General features: G+C 40.2%; 1 protein-coding gene across 4 annotated transcripts in view; it reads left to right on the top strand.

Annotated features, from left to right (window-relative positions):
* Nucleotides 1-22,683, top strand: part of LOC110829998 (serine/threonine-protein phosphatase 2A 56 kDa regulatory subunit gamma isoform) — a 159,254-nt gene that overhangs the window by 49,062 nt on the left and 87,509 nt on the right. For 3 of the 4 annotated variants that reach the window (XM_022064327.2, XM_022064326.2, XM_022064328.2), the window contains one exon: nucleotides 6,965-7,181. In XM_022064327.2, coding sequence (XP_021920019.1) covers nucleotides 6,965-7,181 — 217 coding nt within the window. Of the gene's footprint in view, nucleotides 1-6,964; nucleotides 7,182-12,660; nucleotides 13,302-22,683 lie in introns of those variants that run through there. The other variant, XM_022064329.2, reaches the window with a different exon arrangement.

The raw sequence follows: 22,683 nt of genomic DNA, 5'->3' as shown, positions 1-22,683 counted from the left end.
GCTCCCAGTGATTTCCATCTTTTCCTACACCTCAAGAAATTCCTGTCCGGTCAGCGTCAGCGTTTTGAGAATGACAGAGAGGCGGAGATGGTTGTCACACAGTGGTTCCAATCCCAGGCGGCAGACTTCTACGACACAGGTATTCAAAAGTTGGTCCCACGGTATGACCAATGTCTCAATTCCGGTGGCGAATATGTTGAAAAATAGCTGGACACTTGCTGTATCTGTTGCAATAAATATTTCCATGAAATTGTGTTTTGTTTCTGTAAACGGCCCCAGGGAAACTTACTTTTTGGACGAGCCTTGTATATGAAATTTAATCTTGTAGAAACAGGGCGTTGGTATTTCTGAATTAAACTGGCCATAACGATTCAGCCCCCCCCCCCCCCCAGAAAATGTGCATCTGTACGTAGAAATCAGAGACAAATGAACCCAGTTACCTCGATTTTCATAACTTTATTTAAGTAGAAAGTCACAAATACTTAGGTACTAGACGCAATTTGTGAAGCATCGTGTATCCGTGCCTACCTGTGTCTCAGTACCAGTGACACTCCCCCTGAACGAATTATTGGTTTTTTAAATTGAAATCATCGACTGAATTAGAAGCCAAAAATGTTTCTGGTTGTATTCAATCAGTGGAATTTTATGTTAAATATTTTGATACAATGAACTGTGTGTGTAGAAAGAATAACCCTTTCGAATAATTAATGCCAGTAAAATTATTAATCCTCAGTTCTATTCAATGTCACGTGTAACTCACTACAGTTTCATAAAGTAGTCTATAATTAATAAGATTTTATCAAGTTTTCGAGCACGGTTCGTGAGAGACGAAAGGACTATGGATTTTATTTCTGTGACGAAAACCCCGATTGACAGATATTTAACGCGAGTTTCACTGATGCAATATGCTCGAGGGTCCGGGGGTGGCGGGTCCCGTCCACGTTGAAACTTGTTTTTCAGGGTGTGCTGGTGGGACACGGCCGTTTTGATTTGCGCTGTGCTCAGCAGAGATATGATTAGATGGTTGTGAATTGTGGCTCGGGGAATATCTGCTTAATGAACGTTCTCGCTCGTCATTTAATGCGTTGGAACATGAGCAGTGTCGAGCCATTTCGTTGTAGGAAAAACGTTAATTAATTTCTTAATTACTGTCATATATAACTTTTTAATATATAAAGTCATAGATTTGGAAAATAATCGTGGTGAGTGCAAATTTTTTTTTTAAAAAAAAAAAGAATTTCACGGAGGAAACAGAATGCAGCTGTGAATTTGCCTTTGAAGTTGTATGCTATATGGAAGTCCCCTGTAATATAAATAATACAAATTTCCGAACTCTTAAACACCACCATTCATAAATAAATCTGTTCTGTGTCTGAAATGTAAATCTTACGCGGTATTTTTGGGGACGTATGCATTTGGATTCGTTGAGTTTTACTTTAAACGCCCCTAAAAGTGGAAAGCGTTGCGTAATCGGTGCAGGATTTACCGTAATTACAAATCTGACATGAATCCCAACTGAAAAATCAGAATATTAGTAAATAAGTGAAGGAATGAAGCTGGCTTCTGAAAGATTGTTCCTTGGCATAGAAATTGATATTTATATGAGGATTAGAGATTGCAAATTATACAGCGTCCTTCGTTTTCCGATTTTGTCATTAATGTTTTTTTTTATATTTCCGTTTTATTCAGGTGTTGCGAGGTTTGTGGTAATTTCAAGGCCGTTTGTTTCTTGGGTTTTGACAAAATCGAGGAAAACTGTAAGCAAAAACGTATTTTTACGCCTGTTAGTTACATGTTCGTGAAATTCTTGAAACTGCCTGAATAATTTAACACTTGACAGAAGTTCCAATACCATTTAGCGTTTCTGGTCCCCACGTTCTCATCTGCAGGACATCGCGGCTTCTTCGACGTCGAAACTTGTTAATTATTGCATTAAACCGAACCAGAATTTTTAAACTAAGAAGGAATGCCCCCTTGTTTATACTCCTTCTGTCTTCTGTATCAGAATTGTATGTATCGGAGTTCGATCCGTCGTTCAGGAGCTGATACGCGAAACGTCACACAGATGATCCAACATTTTGTGTCTAAAAGGTGTTTAATTATCCGCTTCTGTTAAACGCCACGTAACATCGAAGATTATAGTCGTTATTTTTCGACATCCCGCTGAGACTATGAAAACTGGTTTGGTTTTTTTTTTTTTTTTTTTTTTTTTTTTCCATATTTTTCTTAAGGATGAGAAGTAACAACTTCTACGAGAGTAAAAACGTGCTTATTCGCCTCTTACTACGTTACAATCCCGTATATTTTATTTCATAAATTGAAGCATCAGCAGTGGTGAGTGTTTTGATAGTTTCCGAGATGGGCTCGTTTAACAACCTCCGTTTTATGTCTTGCGACAGTTACTAGTAATTATGGCGAAGTTTTGCAAATGAAGGTGGAAGCAGGCAAACCGCCCTCAGTCAACTTGCGTCATTGAAGGTTCCAGAAATAACTGAATTGCCGTATCCACGCAACAGTTTACATTTCTCTCGAGATGATTCACACACTGGAATCCCTCTTGGAATAGATACGTGCGTCCTCAGCATCCAGATACTTCGTATCGCCGCGAGTAGGGAATGCATCGTGTGTGTTTCCTTACACTTGTTCAGACCTTGATCCTAAGAGTTGTGCTGCTGAATCGACTAGCTCAGTGGTATTCAACCTTTTTTGTTCGCGTACCCCCAGATGTAATTTCTCTTCAACTTTGTACCCCCAAAGTTGTTGGTGTATAATTCAAGTTATACGTAGTATATAATCTACATCTAAAATAAATTAAATAAATTACATTACTGATTATTCAGTGTTTATCATAAAATATATATTTTTTAAATTTCAAGTACCCTCTAAGATGTTTTCGCGTACCCCCAGATATAATTTCTCTTCAACTTTGTACCCCCAAAGTTGTTGGTGTATAATTCAAGTTATACATAGTATATAATCTACATCTAAAATAAATTAAATAAATTACATTACTGATTATTCAGTGTTTTTCATAAAATAATATATATTTTTTTAAATTTCACGTATCCCCTATCACATTGCCCAGGTCTCACATTCATGGAGTCAGTTACTAAAATCCATCGGCAGATCTCCGTAACTTTTAATAATGATTACACGTTTTTTGAGTGGGAGTCTCAGGGTCTCAAAATTTCCACCATTCATTAGCAGCACGACATGAAATAATATTAAATGAGTGTTGATGAAGGAATCTCCACGCATCCTTGACCTGGGCATTTTCTGCAAGTGAGTGGTCAGCGTGGGGAACCACTGTCCGGTGCACATTGACAGGTTGGTTGGAGTCCATAGCCTATCTGAGTGGTTACGAAGAGAAATATCCTGCCCTTCTAGGCAGTCACATTGCTGATGAAGTTACCCTGACTCATTCGGAATTCTATGAATGACGCATGGAAAAGATAACCATATTGCATAACATACAGGAGAAAATGAAACTATGTCTTGGCGCCTTCAGCCATAAGCGAATGCTTGCTTCCCGAAGACATCACTAAAAAGTTATTGGTGGTGCATTCATGTAGTAAAATGGAGTAGCAATGTAGTTACAAAATCAACTCCAGGATCTGTTTCCTGCTAGAGGTTGCCTTATCAAATTACGTGAATCCGTAGCAGATGACATTTTTTCCTTGTTTATCCTCGTAAGCCCCCCTGCCCGGGTTTGGTAAACGATCATGAGTTACTTCTGGAGACTTCCGGTGATTTTCTTGCACGAATTCCTTATGAAATATTTCATTAGTTTGCTAATTTGTTAAAAGGGCGGCGTTGATACGCCTGGCAGGCTGCAAACAATAAGGAAAACGAAATACATAGAAATTTGATCGAAACATCTCACGAACAGGGAGAATATACTTCATACAGTAACATCGGAGAATTTATGTATCTCTGGATTCTTTGGATAATTGAACGTCTCGGTGAATATCGGAGTTTCCGTCTTGAGGTTGTGTGCCTGGAATCATCTGTTGGTATGTACGAGGTGCGATCGGAAAGTTTCAAGACTGCGCGTATAAAAACCCGTACACTTATCTCAGGTATTAAATTCATCCATCACCCTCGAAGTAGTTCCCCTGGGAGTGAACACAACGATCCCAGCGCCGCTGCCAAGCCTGGAAGCATCCCTGGAAATCTTTCTTTGTCAGCCTGTCAAGCACCATCTGCGATTCTGCCTGAATCTCTTCTATCGTCTCAAATCTCCTTCCCTTTAGCTGAATTTTCATCTTTGGGAAGAGGAAGAAGTCACACGGCGAATAAGGAGGGTGCGGGATGACGGCCATGGTGTTTGAGGCCAAAAACTGCCGAACTTTGAGGGCGGTGTGCGCTGGCGTGTTGTCATGATGCGTCGCATGTGGAGTTCTTCCTTTAGAATCAGCTGACAGGTCCCATAGCCTATCCCAACAATGTCGCACAAGTCGTTGATGGTACGACGTCGATCTTCGTGAATGGCCTGCCGAATCTTCATAACATTTTCGGGCGTTGTGCTCGAAGATGGTCGTCCAGAACGCTCGTCATCATCGACAGAGGTTCGGCCATTTTTAAAACGTGAATGCCACACAAAAGTTTGTGCACGACCCATTGCGGACTCCCCAAATGCTTGCTTTAGCATTTCATAGGTTTCCGTAGCCGTTTTGGCGAGTCTTTGGCAAAATTTGATGCACACGCCATTCCGAAATCGCAGGAGGGTCGGTGTAATGCACTACCAAAACGCCCGTAACTAAGAAACAAATGCTAATTCGATGATGCCGGCTGGCACACTGATTCACTATGAATGTAGGCCGCACCCCCTAGCGGCAGAAGCTCGTACTACATCCGGTTCGCCCTCTATTGACACAGTCTAGAAACTTTCCGATCGCACCTCGTATGAACGTGGGAAGGAGAAATTCATGATCGGACGAAATCTCTCGTTTACTGACATCTCCGTTAGCAACCGTCTGACGTCAGTGACCGGGTTTAGGTATTCTTCTTAGCGTTCATATTGGGGAAAGAAATCCTACTAGTTTATTTCCTTTCTGTTTGTTACGTTGTCTGCATTCCTTTTCGAAGTGGCGTGTACAAATTTATAGGATGCCATGCGATACACGTGTCCTTTCATGTTGGCCGCGTCCACCTGATTTATGACGTATTACAGACGCCATGCATAATCGAAACTATCGATTTTAATGCCAGGTGAAGTTTTTTATTTAATATTTTGTATGTCAATTTCTTTTTAGTGAATCGCGACGTTTCGCTACCTCGGATTGTGGATCAGATGCAGACTGCAGCTGCTAGAATATTGAATAATCTTACACTGACGGTTGTCAGGGGGCTTCAGGAAAATCATTTACTATGAAATTCATAGCGCTGTAGAAACTTGGGAAGATGACATTTGTAATGTTTCTTAAGGAAATTGATTGTGAGAATTTAAGATGGTTTGAGCTGGTCTAAGGTCTGGTATCACGAGGGACGTTGACTTTGTAGATTATGTGCCTTCACCGGATGGGTTATTCATAGCTATGAGTGTGTAGTGGCTTACGTGTTCATACACACAAATCTTCGTGAAACTAAGCTTGGAGTTTGATTATAGCTGTTGCTTTAGTGATCCACGAATGTAATTCTTCAAAATCCCGGGTTTCCGACGCTGGTACAGTGGTGACTGCAGAATTTATATTAGAGCTCTCATAACATTGCTAATCGTTCGCGAAATGATCATGAGATTTCATATATACTTATGGCGTCGAGTATGGAGATGCTTGGCTTCTCTGGGATGTTACGCCGCTTAGAATCATAATTGACCAAAAATAAAACAAATTAAAATTTCATGGTTTTTTGTTAGCATTCAATGGTATAACTCCTGACCATATTCGAGCAAATCGGTTTTTCTTTCCAGTTGAAATATGCGGACGGACAAACAGTATTTTTTTTTTAAATTTAACTCCTTTCACGTGTTGGGAGCAAAATCCTTATTGAGAAACGAATTGTGGATCAGTTCGCGGAATTCCGTCTTTTATGAAATATGAATAGACTTTATAGTGTTCACAAGAACCGAATTAGATTAATCTATATCAAATCTAAAACTTCTTGACGATGGTGAAGAGTCAATTGAATAAAAAATTTTCTTGGATATTATCCATCGTCTAGTAAATATAAAACGTAAAAACGTAAAACGACGTTTCGGAGATGGGACTCTATCTCCGTCTTCAGGTTCCTACACAGTTGGGCCCACTAGATAGAGCTAATCCCTATCTCCGGACTTTTTCCTTGGATATTATCCATCGTCTAGTAAATATAAAACGTAAAACGACGTTTCGGAGATGGGACTCTATCTCCGTCTTCAGGTTCCTACACAGTTGGGCCCACTAGATAGAGCTAATCCCTATCTCCGAAACGTCGTTTTACGTTTTATATTTACTAGACGATGGATAATATCCAAGGAAAAAGTCCGGAGATAGGGATTAGCTCTATCTAGTGGGCCCAACTGTATAGGAACCCGAAGACGGAGATAGAGTCCCATCTCCGAAACGTCGTTTTACGTTTTATATTTACTAGACGATGGATAATATCCAAGAAAATTTTTATTCAATAGATTAATCTATCCCATATTTGCACACATTTTCTTTAATGTATATTGTAATATTATGCTCGTATCTTCTAGATATTTCAGTGAGGGTTTTTTCCCCTTCAGGTTTTCGGACCAAAATTTTGTGCACATTTCTTACGTGCTGTACCCCCCCCCCCCCGGGGCTCACACTGCGTTACATGGTCACCCTAATAATGTTTTGGCGGATTAAATATTCATTTTCCTCGAGACTCCTGTTACGTCATCTATGAGCAGGTATTTGCTTCTTAAAAGGGGCTTTGGTCCAGCGAATTATTGGGTACGTCGTAGTTTGTGCAGTTGGTGATTCTGCTCTGAAACGGTGTGTGGTATTTTAATTTGCAGATCAAGACGAATGCAAATTCGACACAGCCTCCGATACCACCGCCAGCCCAGCAGACACAGCAGCAACTCTCACCAGGAGCCAACGTCCCGCCTCCAACGCAGATCAACAAGATCAAATACCCAGGCCCGCCTCACATTAAGAAGGACAAGCGACAGACCTCGTCTAGATTCAATATCAGCAAAAATCGCGAACTCCAAAAACTGCCTCTTCTTAAAGGTAAGTCCATCTAAATGCGAGGTTGTGTTTCTGTCGGTGATGATCGTCAGGATTGTGACATCGCGTGGACTAGAATGTAAATACAGGTAGACCTCGATTTACGCCGGTCCAATTTGCGCCGATTCAGAATAACGCCGATTTTGAAAACCAGAAAGTTAAAAAAGTTAAAAAAAATATTATTTATAACGTTTTACGAAGTATCTCGTACTGATTCTTATATTAAATCGTAATTCTTACATCGCTGATTTTGAATAAAAATTATAAATACGGTCATCTCTGCAATTACGTATTTTTCGTTAACGCGAATTTGCTCCAATGAGATCGATGATTCGGTAAAAGTTGTTTGTGAAATGCAAACTTTTTCATATGCGAGTTTGCTCTTATGCAATTTCATTCCTGACGCTTTAAACTTTCAAATGACTAATTTAATCTCTGTGGAGGTACCGGGGTTAATTTTACTACGCGATTTTCGCATAACAGCAGAGATGACTGTACACATCAATCACACGAAAGAATCGCAGTCAATGGCGGGGACCAACGAATTGCCGACTGTAAGTGTATAAAATATATTTTTGAAATTTATTTTATGTACGTTATTTCAGAACTTTAAATGTAATGCCATTATATTACTCGTCAATGTTTTGGGTGCTGGGAACGCATGTCATTGATTTACATTATAAAAGAGTTTCAATTTACGCCGGTTCGTCCAGGAACACATCCCCGGCGTAAATCGAGGGCTACCTGTACTGTATTTTCTGGTGAACATATTGCCTCAATCTCCGAAAATAGAGGCAGTATTTTCCTTCGAGAAATTAGTATTCATCCACAAGTCCAACCCAGTAGACCATTGTCGAAACGGTTATCTGTTCGTATCGAAATGCTTTCGATATATATCGATAGTGAAATCGATGCAAAATTGAAACAGAAATTGCTCATTGGGTAAGCGGAAGAAATAATACTCTTGCGGGCGTTTACTTAAATTTTGTATTCATTAAACTTTGGTCTGATATGGAAACTACTGTACTCAGTGGTGATTTTTGTATGTGGTGTGGATCATGGATCAGTGACTCGTGATTTGAATCATAAATACGTGGGCCGTGATCAGATTTTTTTATCTCCTCTCCAGATCTGTAGGCCTCTAATCACGTATGCTAAGTGGTAAACCCCAGCTCCCAGCGTAATGTGTGTGCAAGTTTTAGTTGTACACGGCTTCTTCGATTTAAGGGGCCTCTGCGTTAGGTCTGACAACCATTCTGGATTTATCATGACGTAACCGATTTTATGTTACGTGAGAAGATGTAAGTTACGATAACAAATATTGGCTTTCGAGACTAACTAACTAACCAACCAGATGGCTTACGGAACCCGAAGGTTCGTCACCGAATTAACCAAAGCCCTCCACCGGACCCTGTCCTGGGCCAACAAAATCCAGTCTCCTTCAACTCCTATCTCCGATAGATCCAGCCTGAGATTATCCTCCCATCTACGTCTAGGTCTCCCCAGAGGTCTCTTCCCCTCAGGCTTCCCAAATAGTGGACCCAACCAACCAGATGGCTTATGAAACCCGAAGGTTCATCACCGAATTAACCAAAGCCCTCCACCGGACCCTGTCCTGGGCCAGCAAAATCCAGTCTCCTTCAACTCCTATCTCCCATAGATCCCGCCTGATATTATCCTCCCATCTACGTCTAGGTCTCCCCAGAGGTCTCTTCCCCTCAGGCTTCCCAAATAGTGGACCCAACCAACCAGATGGCTTACGGAACCCGAAGGTTCATCACCGAACTAACCAAAGCCCACCACCGGACCCTGTCCTGGGCCAACAAAATCCAGTCTCCTTCAACTCCTATCTCCCATAGATCCAGCCTGAGATTATCCTCCCATCTACGTCTAGGTCTCCCCAGTGGTCTCTTCCCCTCAGGCTTCTACACCTCTTGTCCCAATCATGCGCGCTACATGTCCAGCCCATCTCATTCTTCTCGACTTAATCACCCTGACAATATTGGGGGAGGAGTACAGATTTTTAAGCTCGTCATTATGCAGTTTTCTCCACGCCCCATCGTCTTCCCTCTTAGGCCCAAATATCCTCCTCAACACCCGATTCTCAAACACCTTCAATCTGTGTTCCTCTCTCAGAGTGAGAGACCATGTTTCGCACCCATACAAAACAACAGGCAAAATTATTGTTTTGTATACTTCAATTTTCAGGTTCTTAGAAATCAGACCGGAAGCCAAAATATTTCGAACTGAGAAGTAGCAAGCATTTCCAGAATTTAATCTCCTCCTAACTTCCTCATGAGTGTCATTTTGATTTGTTATTGTTGTTCCCAAATATTTGAACTTTGTAACCCTTTCAAAGGATTTATTAGCCACCCCAAGATAATTTTGCCCGCCTGTCTTCTGATGACGAGATACTAACATGTACTTAGTTTTTTCTCGAGACATTACCGTAATTTGGAAGCATGTTTAGAATTTGCTGTTGAGACATAATTAAAACTGGGGATGTGGGTCTAATGAAGTGTGGAAGTGTATTTATTCCGGAAGTGGAATGATGGACATCGAGGCCAGTCGTTAACTTCCGTGAACTTGCTCCTAAAACTCGTTATTCTCTATAAAGAAATGTGGTGTAGAGGCGTTCGAGGAAGAATCTCACATGTGTCCCTGTTTATCTAACCAGTCTTTCTCATAACCTCGCTTCTCGATGTTGAAGGAATATTCTAAGACAGTCCGGTCCTTGAAAACACGGCTACTACAGGTTTCGTTCGTGAATTTGAGTTTCTAATGTGTGGTTTGTGACTCGTGTTGTGATTTTGAGAGTTGAAGACCAGTAAGGAAAGATGAAAATGAGTTTTTAAGGTGTCTGGACATTTCAGAAGGGAAGGAGACTCATGCAGATTTTCAACTTAGTTTCATGTCTCTCGGCGCGGTCATCCGACTTTGAGTACGAATGAAGGTTTGTGTGATATTTTCGTACATTTAAGTCGAAGGCAGATGGAAGGCTCCATTACCCATATCAGTTCTCTGTTTGACACTTATATTCCGTGTGATTTTAAAAAATTGATAAATAAATATTGACAAAATATTTAGGTGGCTATGCATTTTTTTGGAATGTCGAAATTTTATGAAATTCAGTTATCTGTTGTTAGTGTAGTCAGCGTAATACGTATCGAAGTAATTATTACATTTAGATTGCAAATGGGCGTATCTGCTGCTTATAATTAAAGATATCTCGTTTATATCTCAAGTTCACTTCAGATTTACAATTTTTTTTGTGTCTAATATCTCTTGTGTGTCTCCTCCCAGACATCGGTTTGATAACAGAGACAACGTTCAAAGCCATTCTTCTTAGATTTGCTGTTATCGTGTGCTTATGCAGATGGTTTTTTAACCTTAAGATTGTTTGTGGGTAGAAAGTAATTCGTAAACTCCTTGTTGGAATGCATTACCTCCTACTCGCATTTTTAGGGCAGGTAAAAGTGAATGGCCAGGTCGAGGGTGTGTCCTTTCGTGATGTTCCCCTTTGAGTCACTGGATCCCTTGCACACTCAAACGGTTTCTTGATTAAAGCTTCTCGGATTCGCAAAAAATCGTTTCGAAGCATTCCTTCATGCAGACGTGTGTTGTCATCACCAAATTACATTTACGGTCGTCTGGCGGTTAGAACGCTGGCCTTGTAATCCTGGGGGTCTCGGGTTCGATTCCCGGCGGTGCCCGGATTTATAACTTGTGTTGGGCAAGGCCGTGGTCTAGGCAACACAGAGTTTTCCTCCGTGGCATCCCAACAATTACTCCATTCACACACAGAAGAAGGCAATGGCAAACCACTTGTGGATCATCTGCCAAGAACGTATATGAACAGGTCCCAGTCCGAGAAAAGGATGGAAGGATCCTGTTCATATGGACCTGTCGTCAGACAGAACACTAAATAATAATAAGATGAGGTGGTCTAGCGGTTAGAACGCTGGCCTTGTAATCCTGGGGTCTCGGGTTCGATTCCCGGCGGTGCCCGAATTTATAACTTGTGTTGGGCAAGGCCGTGGTCTAGGCAACACGGAGTTTTCCTCCGTGGCATCCCAACAATTACTCCATTCACACAGAAGAAGGCAATGGCAAACCACTTCTGGATCATCTGCCAAGAACGTATATGAACAGGTCCCAGTCCGAGAAGAGAAAAGGATGGACCTGTCGTCTGACAGAACACTAAAAAAATAAATTAGACGAGCGAAGAATGCTTATAACACTGGACTGACATCTAAATAATCTTTGAATAGGCCCTGCTTTGTTTTGTTTAAGACGATATTCCGCGTTCGGTGGAGGACCGGGCGAGAGATGGTCCTCCAATTGGGAATTAAATAATCGTACTTTGCTATTCTCCTACTAGCTTAATTTTGCATTTTTTATTAACGTACAAGGATTACATTAGCAATCTTACAAACCAAATGTTATCAGATGTCCCTACCTTCAGTGACCTTGACTGACTCCAGATAACTTCGGAGGACGTGGATTCCTATTCGAAAGTCGTTCTCTCTGAGTCCCTCTATACGCTCCTTCAGTTTGGCCCTAATATTTTGAATCACCCTGTATATTTATTAGTGTTTCCCTGTCAATGTTATTTGTTCGTTGTGAAACACTGAAATGGAGGATTTTACTACCACTACAGCTGCTGAAAGTCCTCCTGTTCGTACCTCATTTCCGGAAGGTTTAAAAGTGTACTCACGACAGGAAGGAACTTGGCTTTTCATAACCAAATATCTGGCCGATAATGATAAATGTTAAAATACGGAACAGGTTTTTAGTCTGAAAACCGGAAATCAAGAGATCTCTTCCGGGATACGTTCGTAGATTGAAGGACAATGTTGAAATCGGTCTTGAAGAGCGTGGTTTATGTGGGGCGCTCGTCAACACGATATTGAATTTTGGGGTTCTATAAAAGACTGAATGTATTTACCAGACGAGAGACTGTTAGCTGATGTATGTGATGTCAGTTCGTTGAGCAATTCTGAAATTAAATCATTAAAATATTCTCATTTATTAATTAATTATAATATTCCATACTTTCCATGCCTTGAAGAAAGTTATTTGGAGTGTTAAGAATGCACTATCAATTGTTTCGCCTTTCTCGTTTTGTTTACATAGCTTTTCATATTTGTACCATCCTGTAATCACAAAATAGTGGGGATCGTTGTCAATCGCAGATTCCCAGGGTCAGTGCCCGTATTTATTACAGCCAGACAAAACCCTGAAAAATTAACTCCGAGATTTAACTCCTTCACGAAAAGTAAATGTCGATGTAGTATTCATTCTATCACTTAGTGAAGCGTGTCTTTGTATTTTGCGCTTGTGTTGTGTTTGTGCTGACATCTATAAAGCAGAAGTCGGAACTAGATGTATCTGTGCACATTGCTCTGTTGGTAGCGCTCTCATAGGAAAGATGCTTGTCGGTGGGTGGCGTTGGCTCCCTTCCCTGCAGTGTCTCTCAGTTCCACTCTGTCTGCCGGTGAGAGCAGTAAGCTCTCGGTTTCTGGAAGGGTTTGTTTCCTCCTGTCATCTCAGAGTGAGTGCGATGGTTCCAGTTGCCATGACAACTGAAATCGGAGGGAGACGTCTCTTTCTTCGGTAGCATATGTGGCCGCTGGAGCTAGGCTTTTTTCCCCTCTCCGAGTGCGTGTGGTAGAAGTCAGTTTGTGTAGATGTTCATTGATCCAAGTTGGACAGGAGTACTTAGTCGGGTGTGGTGAATGTTGCATATTGTAACTTAACACTGTAGTCAGTGATCTGTGTTGAGTTGTGGTTTTTAGTTGGTGGTGGCAGTGGTGCAAGCGTGGCGGGTGAATGGTGCGATGGTGCACAGTGAGGCCGGCCTCGGCGCGAGGGCCATGTTTTATCGTGACACGGCGGCAGGCAACACAACTATTCTTGGTTTACCGAAAAGTCCAAGTTTTCATAGCGGTTTGGATTTAGTAGCAGCTGCAGATCCCGGCTCAAACACGGTGGCGGGGTTATCACAGGTCGGTGGTGTGGACCCCACGGGTCGAGGAGGCACCCAGAACGCAGACCCTGCCCCAGGAGATATGCTAATTTACAGTGACACGGGGCTTCCTAGACAGTTGCCTTCCTTATTGGGTAAGAATTAATACACATTTTTGTACGCCATTTCTTTTTTACCGAGTTTCTCAACAATGTGCACAAAATGAACGCTACACGAGACTGGCCTTTTATGCATGTTAAACTTGATAACCGCTTGACCGATTTTGATAATATTCGGTATGAAGGTTATGCCATTGGAGGCCACGCTGTCTTCCAACATAACAATTCGATACAATACGTAATAACAACTAGACGATCACGTGAACATTCAATTTGGGAGCGACACTAGTACAACAGAAATGGCGTACGTTAGTAGACGGTTTAAAATATGCAACCTTTATTTACGTAATTTTTGTTAAATGCAAAAACAAGATGGCGTCTGTACGAAAACATATTCTACTCTGACAGCGACAGCCAATGAGGTATTGGAACTAGCCAACTAAAATTTTATGTGGAGGGGGATAATAAACATAGCCTACCGAGTTTTTACATGACATGTTGAAATTCGACGTGCAGAAACATGGCGACGGTGCGCAATAATGGTGTAATATGATAGTAATAACATCTCGTGACATTCAGAATTGGAAGGAATAATAAGAAATGTGGCGCTAGTTGAATCTGGCCGTGCTTAATATTACAAGAAGGCTAACTCATGAGTCGCATTGCTTTGTAGAAAATAGTGCACAAGAGTAAAGAGAGATATATAACCGTCTTTTTTTTTGAATTTTATTCTATTCACATTTGTCTGCGTAGTGCACTGAATGCTTAAGTCTTTTAACCCAATTAACTCAACTGTATCTCGACTTACACAATACATGCGAACATTCAGAGTAGCAGAGTGCAAGGATCGGCATGGATCGTACCTTTCCAGCGTTGTTGCATATTTTTTGGGGGTTCGACCGTTTGTTTTAAAGCCCTCTCATCTCTTTTCATCGGACGTGACTTGCAGACTTGTTTTACTGTAGGGCGTAAAATATTCATAACCTTGAAGTTTATAGGCTGTTTAACGCTTTGTTTTTCTTTATGGATGTTTTTTTTTCCCGGCGGTCCGATATTGGCCGATGTATTTTTATTCTGCTTACATCTGTTAGATCACTGATAAGGCTCGTGACAGTTATAAACCATTTTATAGAAGTTACATATTCGCCCCAGTGGTTTCGTGCTCGTATTACGTAATACCATGTTGAAACTTGGCATTATAATTATTATGTCATCCAATTATTATTTGATAACCAGCTGTGTTTTGTTAGGTGTTTACTTTGTTCAGCTAGGAATATCGTTTTTAAAATATTTATATCATACGGACTGTCGTAAATGTTTAGCGATTTATTTTGAAGGCGCTACGAGGGTTAACTTGATTTTATGTAGTGTTGGGGCGTATGTGATTCAGGGTTGAATTCAGTCTTCTAACCGTGTAATCCGAAGTTATATTCTGTACTCGTGCTGAAAGCTTCAGACGAATCAATGATCATTCAGAGGCCAGACTCAAGAGATGTTTTTGTGTGGCCAATCCGTTACGTATTGCTGTAGGTTGGAACAGGAGACAAAGCTCACAGTTGAGTGCGTGGCAATTGGAGGGACTTATTTCACGTAAACCTGAGTTTTGGCGTAGTGTAAAAGGAAGATTTATGTATTCTTTCAGAGAGTTTAAGAATCGAGCAACGCTTTGTGAAGACACACTTAGCGAGAATTATGTATGATCCCACGGTTTATTCATCTGATATTAGCGTTAATGACAGTTTTTTGTCCTTAACATTCCTTTGCATTTATTTACTTACTTGTAGCAGCACGAATTCAGACAAGAAGATTGGAATTTTTTTTTTGAAGTGATTAGCAGATAAAAAGAGACGTTTGGAATCAGGTTTTCTTTCGCTGCAGTAACAGGACCGGTTTTGAACGGCACTCATGGAATTCTGTAGGAATGTTTGGTTTTAATATTATCAGAGCATTTCATACGTAGTAATTGGTTCAAGACTAGTCAGAATCATGCAGAATTTAACATTTGAGAGAGATCTTGTGTGGACCTAATTAAGCTAAGTTGAAATTTAAGCCTGTTTAACCATTTGCAGTCCATTTTAAATACCACTATGGCTCTCTACTGGTCTATTTAAATACCACTAAGCTGTATACATTCACCGACTATTATGAACTGTTTTGATTTTCTTTTTTAACTTGTATTAAACGGAAGAAAAAGTAGGATGAAAATATGTTCTGAGTGGATCACAGTTCCTCTTGTATGAATACTGACTGCGTGAAATATTTTTCACGGACTGTACCACTGTCGCTAGTTAGATGTGTAATAAGTGGTACCTTTCTTGTTCCTGTCGTTTGGTAGAGAATAAATCAAGTCCAAGGCGACGTCTAAACATATCTTATTGCATGCAGATATACGATTTATAAGCATTGGATTTCATATTCTCTGAGCTATGTTTTCTTTTGGGCTGATTGTGTTCGAAAGTTCCAAGACCAAGATCGACACCATGAAAGTGAAACAGAATGCAAAGTGTAATTGATGAAGTCACTACACATAAAGAATGCTTGATAAGAAGACAACAGAATATGCATGTCAGTGGCGGATCGCTCTATGCGTCAAAAATAATTTAAAAATATAATTTCGTAGTAGGAATATGCGATATTTGTTTTATAACTTTATCAGATATAAAATACTTCTATTCTAAGTAAATATGACAGCTACACACACGATGGTATTCCTTCACTTTATGATGTATGGCAAAACACTGGGTGCGGAATACCGGCTTCCTTGGACACGTGTCAGAATATGACTTTTCTCTCCTACCTCCTTTCACTATTATAAGGTACACAAAGTCTTGCTAGGAAAACTAGGATAGAACTAGTACAAAGAAGAAGGCTTGAATGATATGCTGACACTGTTTGCCAGTCTCAGTTTGACTCCAGATCACGTAAAAAATTTGTAAAATACGTGGCAGACTCAGTCCAACATCGGACTGGAACTTGGATATTTAAATGTCCGACTCAGTCCTCAGTATTTCGTATTATAATGACCTGTCTGAAGAATGTATATGTACTTATTTTTGTAGGAGCAAGATCCAATTCTCTCTTTTTTTAAAATAAAATTGCGCAAATTTACAGCGTTACTTTCTCTCTCAAAAATATCAAAAACAGATGTGTGTCTGTTTTTCATACGGATTCCAATATTGACCTTTACTAATTCTGAAGGTTTGCGACGCTGCGTTGTTGAAGTAAATTGTTTTAAATATTATCCATCGTCAGAGATAAATTCAATAATTAAAAATCACGACGTTTCGGAGATGGGAGTCTATCGATTGGGCCAAACTGAGTAGGTTTTACCTGAAGACGAATATAAACTCCGATCTCCGAAACGTCGTGATTTTTAATGATTTAATTTATCTCTGACGATGGATAATATCCAGAAAACAGTTTACTTCACCTAATTATGCTGTGAGAGTAGGGTAATACTTCAATGCGTGGAGTGGGTTGTTTTGTATACGTAGTTTTCAAAGATGTAAATATTTTTCTGCTGAGTGTTGAAATGAGGTGATATTGTTGCGTCATATTGTGATGATTATAATTCTTTAATTTTAACCGTCTAATCACAATAAAATATTTTATTAAATATTAAAATATTATTACTATAATTAACATTTAATATTTAAAATATATTAAAATATATATTAAAATGATGCTCTTTCTATCGAAATGTTCGATTTACAATTAGAGCATTATCATTTTTACGACATGTTTCGGTTTTCAATGAACCATCTTCAGGTGTATAATCGATATAAATTTAAATGTAATATTCTAAATGCAATCCTTCGTCAGATGTCCATTAAATATCGGAACGTTATCCTCTTCTAGATCAATTGTACTTTGTTATCACATTCAATGTTGTTTACGTAAATGTATGTCGCGTGTAGCGTGATCTTGCGTGGGTGAAATGTTTTGTAGTGGTTTTTTATATTTTTTTTTATAATCGGCCTGAGTGTTGAAAGTAAAACCTATCATGTTTTATTGTACAACGCTTAAGGCTTTGACCGGGATGTTCTTTTGTTAAATATTATGTGGTACCGCCTGATTCGACTTCTAATGGTTAAGTGAAGTGTTTTCTTCGCGGTACGGTCTGGATTCGTAAATAATATTCAGACGAGCTTCGGCTTCAAAGGGTTAACCAGCTGATTTTCGTAACGGTGAGGTGTAGTGTTTTCTTCGCGGTACGGACTGGATTCGTAAATAATATTCAGACGATCTTCGGCTTCAAAGGGTTAACCAGCTGATTTTCGTAACGGTGAGGTGTAGTGTTTTCTTCGCGGTACGGACTGGATTCGTAAATAATATTCAGACGATCTTCGGCTTCAAAGGGTTAACCAGCTGATTTTCGTAATGGTGAGGTGTAGTGTTTTCTTCGCGGTACGGACTGAATTCATAAATAATATTCAGACGATCTTCGGCTTCAAAGGGTTAACCAGCTGATTTTCGTAATGGTGAGGTGTAGTGTTTTCTTCGCGGTACGGACTGTATTCGTAAATAATATTCAGACGATCTTCGGCTTCAAAGGGTTAAGGAGAAGTAGGATTGAGTTTTGATTGATGAAATTTACTGTAGTAGCAGAACGGTATTATCCCTTATAAGAGTAAATTTTTCGCAGAATGGTAAAATGGAATGGATGAAGGCCTGTAGACGGTATCGTGGAAAATATCGAGGCGTCAGTTAACATTGTCCCCAAAGGGGTAGTAAGCTCAGCTTACATTCAGCCTGCCTGTTTGTTTGCAGGTCAGTCGTGGATTTGCCCACTCAGAATTTGATGTTTAAGGCGTCATCACAAATATTTTCGTAGTAGAATATCAATCAGAACACATTTGCTCGTAATTGAAGTGCATATTTGAACTCCTGTTAATTTTTGTTCTCACTGATTCAAGGATCAATTGTAGTATCGCTAAATCAGTGAATAGGTTAAATACGAGGAGTTTGTGATGTGTTAAAACATCACTTTTCGCCAATACGATGCAGGAATGTGGTCTGGAGTAAATACGCGAATAAATTTGGAGTTTTCCCACAACCGGTTAAGATTTCAGAGGCATTGATCTGATTACAAGTGGTTGTATTTCGTACATATTCCTTTTTATACCATTCGTATCGTTTTCATAGGTTGAGGATCATATGCGATGTTAGGATTTCGGTTTGTGAGGGAACATGATTTATCTCTGCATTCGCCAGGACGGACCGAGGAATCCTATAAGTAACCACATTTGGATAATTTGCCCCAGTCGTGTTTCGGACCAAGTACCTTATTAAACGCTATACCGTGGAGCGTATTCAACAGGCTTCACCAGCTGTATAGTCCGCCTGAGAGGAGAATTGACTTGACCGTCAAACACAAGTACCCATCTGCTCAGGGGCACAGCCGTTCTGATATACTGTGTAGAAACATCGGCTGGCTCACTTATCTAGAAGTTTTATAGTTTTATATTGTTTCGTCCCATTCTTTTATTTTGTGTAAAATTTAGTATATTAGTCGAGTCATTGGTAATTGTTTAACATGGCACGCAGTGTTACTAACTAACTAGATGGCTTACCGAACCCGAAGGTTCATCACCGAATTAACCAAAGCCCTCCACCGGACCCTGTCCTGGGCCAACAAAATCCAGTTTCCTTCAACTCCTATCTCCCATAGATCCCGCCTGAGATTATCCTCCCATCTACGTCTAGGTCTCCCCAGCGGTCTCTTCCCTTCAGGTTTCCCAACCAGTACCCGGTGCACACCTCTTGTCCCATCCATGCGCGCTACATGTCCCGCCCATCTCACTCTTCTCGACTTAATCACCCTCACAATACTGGGGGAGCAGTACAGATTTTTAAGCTCGTCATTGTGCAGTTTTCTCCACGCCCCATCGTCTTCCCTCTTAGGCCCAAATATCCTCCTCAACACCCGATTCTCAAACACCTGCAATCTGTGTTCCTCCCTCTGAGCGAGAGACCATGTTTCGCACCCATACAAAACAACAGGCAAGATTATTGTTTTGTATACTTCAATTTTCAGGTTCTTAGAAATCAGACGGGAAGACAAAATATTTTGAACTGAGAAGTAGCAAGCATTTCCGAAATTTAGTCTCCTCCTAACTTCCTCACGAGTTTCATTTTGATTTGTTATTGTTGTTCCCAAATATTTGAACTTTGTAACCCTTTCAAAGGATTTATTAGCCACCCTAAGATGATTTTGCCCGCCTGTCTTCTGATGACGAGATACTAACATGTACTTAGTTTTTTTCTGAATTTACTTCTAGCCCCACTTGTCTACCAGCCTCTAGTAAAACTTCTGCGTTCCTCTTTACTGTATTCATATCATCCCCCAATAAATTAACATCATAGAAGGCACGCAGTGTTACAGATATTTAATTTTGTTTACCTGAAATAAAATTTATTATACACCGAAAGGAAAAGTGTGTTTGATAGTGAATTCCCGTGTTTTCGAAACTCGTGAATTAATGCACACTTTTGCGTGAACGCTGATGAATTGTGTGGATTGTAAAAATATTCTCTGCATTGGCCAAGTAATACATAGAAGTTTTCAAAATAAAAGCTGTTGATTAGCTAGGGGGATTGTTAAGAAATATACTTTAATGAATGTCTGTGATTTTTTTAAGTTGGTACTTTTTATAAAATAATAAAATATAGATTTTGATTACATAAACGTTATTTTGGCAACGTCTTTTACCGAGTTTTATTTAAATTTTTGTTAAAATTCATCAAAGCCAGAATGCGGTACTGGGCATAGGGAATTTTCGAGTGGTTGTTTCTAGCACGAATCAGTGTTGGTGTGCCCCTAAAATTGCAGTTTGGTGGATTTTGCAGGCTTTATTTTATTGTAGTGTGTAAACGACCTTGCCATAATATTTTGCTACAGCAATCTATTTTCCGAGCTCGTGGTTATTCAAATCCTTGGTGGTATTAAAATGCCGGAAGATTGATGTTATCGGCTGAGTTAATGGAATGGGCGTATGTATATATCGCAACTGTTGGTCCAATTAGACCAGCGTACGAACTTTAATTATTTTAAAATTAATGAGAAGGAACAACAGCTGCTCTTTTGTGATTGTATTTAATTTGTAGTAGTAGCATGTTGGAGCTTAAAGTAGCCCAGATATTAATCTTCATGATTTTTATAATCAAGAATTGCAATCTAATTCAGTTTTAAGGGTCACTGCACGTGATAATGTATTTAGGAAGTGTCTACAGACACGCGGCTTACGGGTCTCGTTTCAGGCATCTGTAAACTGATATTTTGGCGTTCAAATCACTGAATTTATCGGGCAGTTGTCTGTTGCATTAGAGGTCTTCGAACAGTACAGAAGAATACTAATGATGTTAAAATGATGGTATTATCTAATGTAGGTACGTTCGAATTTGGAATACAATTTTTCGGGCTGTCACTAAAAAAACTTTGCTATTATGCGTGTGGTTCTATCTGAAGGTTGTCTAGCATTCGGTGTCTTCCATTTAAATTTTGGAGCAAAGCCTCTGAGAATTACCAGAAACGCGAACTTTATGGGGTGTCAGTGATTTTCCGACTTTACAAGTAATTTTTAAAAAATTCGTTGTTTATCCTTTTGAAAATTTGATTCGGCGAAGGCCCTTCCCATGGCACCAGGTATTTTTTTTGTTTTTACTGATTTTGGACTCTTTAATCTTCTTAACACTGTGTACACTAGATGATCGCATTGCTGGAGTAGCCTAAAGTAGACGTCATAGAATTCCTGTGACCTCGATAAAAAAAATACTTACCCCGAACTAAAGCAGCTTACCGTTAGAATTGCTGGCCACCTCAAGGTTTTCTGCTTTGCACTATAGTGATTTGTGTGTTCTAACTGATTTTTACTGTTTTACATACTTTTTCACTGGTCTAGCGGTTAGAACGCTGGCCTTGTAATCCTGGGGTCTCGGGTTCGATTCCCGGCGGTGCCCGAATTTATAACTTGTGTTGGGCAAGGCCGTGGTCTAGGCAACACGGAGTTTTCCTCCGTGGCATCCCAACAATTACTCCATTCACACACAGAAGAAGGCAATGGCAAACCACTTCTGGATCATCTGCCAGGAACGTATATGAACAGGTCCCAGTCCGAGAAAAGGATGGAAGGATCCTGTTCATATGGACCTGTCATCAGACAGAACACTAAATAATAATAAGATGAGGTGGTCTAGCGGTTAGAACGCTGGCCTTGTAATCCTGGGGTCTCGGGTTCGATTCCCGGCGGTGCCCGAATTTATAACTTGTGTTGGGCAAGGCCGTGGTCTAGGCAACACGGAGTTTTCCTCCGTGGCATCCCAACAATTACTCCATTCACACACAGAAGAAGGCAATGGCAAACCACTTCTGGATCATCTGCCAAGAATGTATATGAACAGGTCCCAGTCCGAGAAAAGGATGGAAGGATCCTGTTCATATGGACCTGTCGTCAGACAGAACACTAAATAATAATAAGATGAGGTGGTCTAGCGGTTAGAACGCTGGCCTTGTAATCCTGGGGTCTCGGGTTCGAATTTATAACTTGTGTTGGGCAAGGCCGTGGTCTAGGCAACACGGAGTTTTCCTCCGTGGCATCCCAACAATTACTCCATTCACACACAGAAGAAGGCAATGGCAAACCACTTCTGGATCATCTGCCAAGAACGTATATGAACAGGTCCCAGTCCGAGAAAAGGATGGAAGGACCCTGTTCATATGGACCTGTCGTCAGACAGAACACTAAAAAAAAATCTATAAGTTGTAAGAATATTTGTATAATTGTCCAAAATTTTGAAAATGTGATGTAGCGAACTACACCCATGAACAGGATATCAAGAAATGTAAACCACGCAAGTTCGATGTAGGATTCTGGGCAAATATAGATTTGTCTTCGTGTTTTTTTTTTAAATCTGAATTATAGGTCTAATGCTTCAGGTTTCGTAAGTTTTGTTCGCATTTAACAGAATAATTTTTGAGATGATTGTCATTCAGCTGGTCAGGATATCTGTCCCCTGTCTTTTATGGAGCACGAATGTTTATTGCGATGTTAACAAGAGCCCGCCACTGGCCACCTCCTTCGCCTGACTTCATTTTCCTTGAGGGACGGTTGGCTAATACTCTGCTTCTAATTGCCCTCGACTTGTTTGACGAACGACACGTGGACTGAAATTTAATATAGCTGGTCACTGACGGTGCCTTCTTTGGACATTGATGAAATGTAGGTCATAAAACTTTTATCACATAACCTTCTGAGGTACTTTTAATTTCCATTCTACTTCGGATGATGAGCGATATTACAGTAAAATTGAATACTCTTATACGAAGTCTTCACTGACCATTAGAAATTCAAATGTTTTAGTGTTCCATTTGAATGCATTCCGAGTCCTTTCCCTACGTTGCATAATCACCGCCTGAGAA

This window comes from Zootermopsis nevadensis, unplaced genomic scaffold (assembly GCF_977971745.1).
Source record: "Zootermopsis nevadensis isolate Lab colony 2312 unplaced genomic scaffold, Znev_1.0 Znev_ptg000013l, whole genome shotgun sequence".
NCBI classification, from domain to species: domain Eukaryota; kingdom Metazoa; phylum Arthropoda; class Insecta; order Blattodea; family Termopsidae; genus Zootermopsis; species Zootermopsis nevadensis.
This window is presented reverse-complemented; position numbering and strand designations above follow the sequence as displayed.